Below are 5,441 nucleotides of genomic sequence, written 5' to 3'. Positions count from 1 at the left end.
GGGTACATAGTAGCATGTCAGAGCGTCAGCAGGTCAACAAGTCAGAACTCCGGAACGTGGGTATCGCGGGGGTGAGGCCCCGCGGGACGGGGCAGAAATTGTTTTGCTTGCGGCGTGGCAACGTGCAGGATGCAGATTCTTTGGAGCAAGACATGGGAGACTCCGACCAGCGCGCAGTTCGGCAACCGGCGAAGACGGCGCAGAAGGATCACACCCAGAGCGTCGGAGAAGCTCAAACTCGAGAGCTTGGCCGTCGAGGTCTCAGGCTTGATCTGAGAGACGACAGAACGCGAGTTGCAGGATGCATAGCAAGGTCGCAGATCGCGGGTCGCAAGTCGCCGCGGAACCTCAACCGCTGTCCAAGGCCCCCAAGGCCCCCAGCAAGACATCCCAGTCTGTGGTTGCGGGCGGGCTTGATAAGGCTAGCAGCGCCATGTGGCCGACCCCATGATAAGAAGCCAGCCGCCCACTGGTGTGACCAGGGCCCTGATGGTGTACGGGTGTGCCGCGGCCTGGCCGTTGGTTGCTTTGGAAGGGGGGAGGCTCGGACGGGGGGACCGGCCGTGGTGCTGGTCGGTCACTGCTGTGTTCGGCGGATTCCGCCCCTGGGACCTGCTCGGTGAGACAGGAGGTAGAGGGCACCAGGGGTGAGTGGAACGTGGGATGGTAGGGAGGCCTCGATGGTAGGTGATGGGGCTCGCGAAGTCGGACGCTGGACGCTGGACCGGACATGGGCGATATGATGATGCCGATCACGACGGGCGCTTTGTACTAGCCCGGTGTCATTGCCAGGTGTCTTGCATTGGCCAGATAATGATTATGGGCCGGCGGCCACATGAGCTGAAAAGCAGACAAAACTTTCGACGCAGGCGTCCCGGCGGTTCCGATGGTTGACGATGAAGTTCATCAAGTAGCTGGTGATGGGTGAGGAGGAGGAGGAGGAGGAGGAGGAGGAGGAGGAGGAGGAGGAGGCCAAGAGGCAGAAGAGGTGAGGCAAGAAGGATGTCAACAGCAGTTGCTGTGCATTCGAGCTTGAGCCCCCACGCCACAATGCTACAGCAGGTGCCTTCCTGCCTTCCTGCCTTCCTACCTATCTGCCTCTACCTGCCAGCCTGCCTGTGCGTGGTAACAACAGTTTGCCACTGGCAGCCTCAGTTTACAGATGGCAAGATTGCCCATGAGAAACCCTCCCCGGTCATCACAAGCCAAAAGCAATGGTCATAAACAAGGTCATTGAATGTGCAGATTTTCTCCAGATGAGAGCTTCAGGCTTCAGCTGTCATGCGCCCCGGGCCGAGACCTGTTGCTAATCCAAGGGTATCATTGTCCATCTAGGAAGCCTCTAGGAAGCCTCTCCCCCTCGGCCACCCCCCCGCTCCGTTTCTCTTTACAGCCTCAGCTAGGCTCTACAGGTCAGGGAACGAATAGTCCGGCTGCTTCTTGGGCGTCTGCTTTCTCCGCTTGCCGCGCTTCTTCTTCGGCGCATCCGAGTCATCGCTGTCCTCCTCGCCGCTGCTCGCTCCCCTCTTGCCGTTCTCGTTCGTGTCGTCGTCGTCGCTGTCACCGTCGTCGTCGTCGTCGTCATCCTCACCATCGCTGCCACCTCCCTGCAGCTCGGCGAGCTCCTGCCAGACCTTGACCGTCCGGCCGCCGGCGCTGATGAGCCGGTTGTAGCAGTCAAAGCCAACAAAGACGGCGCCCTCGAGGTCGTCGTGGCGAAGCACAGACCCAGGCTCGGCGTCGACCTTTCTCTTGACAATGTCCACGACGCGCAGCGTGCCGTCGGCGACGCCAACAATGAGCTTCTTGCCCCACCCCAGCTCGGCGGGCACGAGCGCCATGCACTCGAGGCTCTCGCCGCCGCCCCGCGCATTGTCGACATGATGCGCTCCTGCTGATCGTCCGGGGCGCCGCGGTCCCACAGCGTGATGACGCCCGACCCGGACCCGACGGCCACCATGCCGTTGTTCCTGTTCTTCCGGGGCCCGACGCCCGGCACGAACGCCGCGCACATGAGCTCGTCCTCCTGGTCCTCCGACCGCGACAGCACGCCCCGGCGCCAGTCCGACGCCGCGAGCGTCGTGCCGCCCGTCGACACCCACTGCTTGGGCACGCCCGACGTGCTGTCCTTGGTCGGCGGCAGCGCGACCACGGCGCTGACGTAGTCCTCGTGCGGCCGGTGCGTCGCGTGCGGCTGCCCCGCCGCCACGCCGTCCTTGATGTCGATGAGGTACACGGCGCCCGAGTCGCAGCCCAGCAGCAGGCTCTGCGGGTTCAGCGCGTGCAGCGTGCTGGGGCCGTCGGGGCCGTTCTTGCGGCTGGGGATCACCGTCTTAGAGAGCACCTTGCCGTCTTCGGGCGAGAAGTGCTTGACCAGGCCGTCGGTGCCTGCGGAGAACATGGCTGCCACCCGTCAGTATTCGTTCTTGCAGCACCTTTGTAGTGAAGAAGTAAAAACGTACAAGATCCGTCGTAGCTGTAGGCCAGCGTCCTGCAGCTTCCCTTGTGCCGCCTCGTCGACCAGACCGATTCGATCATGCCCTTGCCCGTCTCGGCGGGGCCGGCCCTCTTGGTCTTGGATTCGCCCGCGTCGCTCGAGTCGTCGGCGTCGTCGTCGCTGCCGGCAACGGCGGGCAGGCGGAAGGTCTCGACACGACCATTGGACAGGCCAACGGACAGCAGCGGTTTCGTGGGGTGCAGCGCGGCCGTGAAGACGTCGGCCGTCAGCGGCAGGGTGCAAAGGTTTTCGAGCATCTTGTCGGTCGAGCGGCGCCAATGGAGGGGCACACAGCCTAAACGTAGATTCTCAATTCGAAGAAGGGAAGAGTATAGCTGCGAACTGCACACTCAGACTTGATTGACGCTCTCAATTGAGATGGGAAGGATGGCAAAGTTTCCAAGAGCAGCAAGCCTCGGATCGGTTGAAACAAATTTCGGTGTGGATAAGATAAGCAATCGACCCGCCTTCTCACCGGCCACAGCAGCGGAAGGGTGGCTTGGCCGAACCCGACACCGAACGGCCTGGAGCTACCCCGCCAGCGGCCGCCACGCTACGGAAGGCAGGCAGTAGCAATGACGGCAGTGACGATGCGGGGTTCAGACCCCTACAATGGGTGGCTGCCGCCATTGATAGTAGGTGGAAGCCTCGCGTGAAGCTCGCGGTTTGGTGGTTCACTTATTCGATTCAACCTACATCAACACAACACAATGGGCCCGTTACGACTCATTTTCGCAGGCCTTCAGCTGGTCATCATGGCCGCAGCCAGCACATCCCATTCGCCAGAGCGCTGCATCATGTATTTGACTGGGTATGTGTCTCTGTCCATTTCCTAGGAATGGCTTGATTCGGTGGAATTCTGTGCTCACTTCTGCCCAGCCAACACGATGTCGTCCCCAGCAAGGATCTCCTGACTGAAGTCACGCATGTCGCATTGGCCTTTATGCGCTCTGAAGTCTTCAATGCCCAAGACGTACCGACCGAGTGGCCGCTCTTTACCACTGTCGACAAGGCGCGGTCTCAGTTCCTCCCAGGCACCAAGATCATGGTCGCCATCGGCGGGTGGGGCGACACGGCCGGCTTTGAGGAGGCGGCCATTGATGAGCGGTCCAGGAAGCGCTGGGCGCGCAACGTGGCTGCCATGGTCGAGGCAACCGGTGCAGACGGTGGGGTTCCCCAAGTTCTGAATGGGACTACAAGACACGCGGGCTAACACTTCATAGGCGTCGATGTTGATTGGGAGTACCCAGGGTCTGTCCTCCGAGCATACTGTGTTCCGTCATTCCTATACTGACAGTCGGCAGCGGCAATGGCGAAGACTACAAGCAGGTGCCCAACTCGGACAAGGAATGGCAGATCGAAGCGTTCCCTCTCCTTCTCGAAGAACTTCGCAACGCCCTCGGCACACATCAGCTCATCTCCGCGGCCGTGCCGGGACTCGAGCGCGACCTCATGGCCTTCACACCCACGACGACACCCCGCATCGCGGAGCTGCTCGACTTTATCAACGTCATGACGTATGACCTGATGAACCGCCGAGACACCGTTACGAAACACCACACTGGAGTCAGGCTGTCGTTGGCCGCCATTGACGCATACATGGCCCGCGGTGCGCCGGCCGAGAAACTCAACCTGGGATTCGCCTTCTACGTAAAGTGGTTCAAGACAACGCCGTGTGCGGACCCTGAGAACACGGTCGGATGCCCCACGCTGCTGCTCGAGGATCCGGAGACGGGCGCTGACCTCGGTCGAACCGGCGGGTTCAGCTGGCATGATGCCATTCCGGAGGGCGAGGCCTCGTCTTTCGAGAGGGCGAAGCGGCTGGGCCAATACGACGACAAGGACGGCGGCTACCACTACTGGGACGAGGCCGAGGCTCGCTGGTGGACATTTGACGATCGGGACGCCATCCTGCGCAAGTTCCCGCTGATTGTCGACCAGCGGCGTCTCGGCGGCGTGTTTGCGTGGGGGCTCGGGGAAGATGCGCCCGGGTTCGAGCATCTCGACGCCGTCAACGAGGGGCTCCGGCACTCGCGAAGGGAGACGCAGTTTCACGGTGAGTTGTGACCAGCCGGCAGACGGCGCGCATAGACACGATGCTGAATGACGAGGAATAAAGCATCCGAGTCAGCTTGAGGTTGAGCATGTTCTCTTTTTACTGATTCTTTGGTATCATGTGCTATGTACTTCTACCGCATCTTCGTTCCAAATGACATTGGCCGTCTACTGCGTCGTGACATTAACCGTGTACCTCGTCGGACAACCGTGTACCTCGTCGTGACAACCGTGTACCTCGTCGTGACAACCGTGTACCTCGTCGTGACAACCGTCCACCGCGTCGTGACATCAACCGTGTACCTCGTACGTCATGCTACGCTCGCTCAGAACAGACCAAGGCAGTTGGCATAGTACGTCACGGTGGCGCTCCAGTCGGAGAAGACACCCAGGACGCCGATGTCCTTGGCGAGGACGTGCAGCAGCTCAAAGACGTCGCCGTCGGTCTGGATGGCGTCGGCAATGGTGGTGTAGTAGTAGCCGCCCTTGGTGCCGTCGCTCAGGACGCCACTGCGCTCGAGCGACCAGGTGATGATCTCGAGCCCGAGCTCGTTGGCCCTGGTGGCGTAGGCGCTCGGCACGATCCTGCCGCCGTCGTCGAGGGTGACGAGGTACGGCAGCGGCGGCGCGACGATCCTGACGCCGTCGGCCTTGTAGGTGGTCAGGTTGGCGACGGCGTCGGGGAACGTGGCGGCCGTCTCGCCGTTCTCGTCGAGGTAGACGGCCTGCGCGCCGAACGCGGGCTCGTTGTCGAGCCAGTAGAGAATGTCCGGGTAGTGGAACGACTGGGGCCAGACGCGGCGCGGGTCGATGCCGGCCTGCCTGTACTCGTCGATGAGCTGCTGGGCGTAGGCCGCCTGCGTATAGTCGCCGTCAAAGGCATGGCGAC

At 61.7% G+C, this 5,441-nt stretch overlaps 4 protein-coding genes across 4 annotated transcripts in view; 2 read left to right on the top strand and 2 right to left on the bottom strand.

Annotated features, from left to right (window-relative positions):
- Positions 1-14: 14 nt before the first annotated feature.
- Positions 15-992, top strand: VDAG_06736 (uncharacterized protein; the record flags this gene model as incomplete). Its single annotated transcript, XM_009659440.1, has 2 exons — positions 15-500; positions 915-992. 2 exons carry the CDS (start codon positions 15-17, stop codon positions 990-992), a joined length of 564 nt encoding a protein of 187 aa, XP_009657735.1.
- A 414-nt stretch (positions 993-1,406) lies between these two features.
- Positions 1,407-2,754, bottom strand: VDAG_06735 (WD repeat-containing protein; the record flags this gene model as incomplete). The annotated part of the gene is made up of 3 exons (XM_009659439.1): positions 1,407-1,851; positions 1,881-2,403; positions 2,463-2,754. The coding sequence occupies 3 exons, from the start codon at positions 2,752-2,754 to the stop codon at positions 1,407-1,409; spliced, it is 1,260 nt and encodes a 419-aa protein (XP_009657734.1).
- A 498-nt stretch (positions 2,755-3,252) lies between these two features.
- Positions 3,253-4,564, top strand: VDAG_06734 (chitinase 18-4; the record flags this gene model as incomplete). The annotated part of the gene is made up of 4 exons (XM_009659438.1): positions 3,253-3,308; positions 3,377-3,663; positions 3,721-3,748; positions 3,802-4,564. 4 exons carry the CDS (start codon positions 3,253-3,255, stop codon positions 4,562-4,564), a joined length of 1,134 nt encoding a protein of 377 aa, XP_009657733.1.
- A 314-nt stretch (positions 4,565-4,878) lies between these two features.
- Positions 4,879-5,441, bottom strand: part of VDAG_06733 (glycerophosphoryl diester phosphodiesterase) — a gene marked incomplete at both ends in the record, with an annotated part of 1,349 nt that continues 786 nt past the window's right edge. The window contains one exon of the mRNA XM_009659437.1: positions 4,879-5,409. Within this exon, the coding sequence (XP_009657732.1) occupies positions 4,879-5,409 (531 nt within the window). The remainder of the gene's footprint in view (positions 5,410-5,441) is intronic.

The sequence above is a fragment of the Verticillium dahliae genome, genomic scaffold, assembly GCF_000150675.1.
Source record: "Verticillium dahliae VdLs.17 supercont1.14 genomic scaffold, whole genome shotgun sequence".
Taxonomy (NCBI): domain Eukaryota; kingdom Fungi; phylum Ascomycota; class Sordariomycetes; order Glomerellales; family Plectosphaerellaceae; genus Verticillium; species Verticillium dahliae.
The sequence above is the reverse complement of the archived record's forward strand: the minus strand, read 5'-3'. Positions and strand labels throughout refer to the sequence as shown.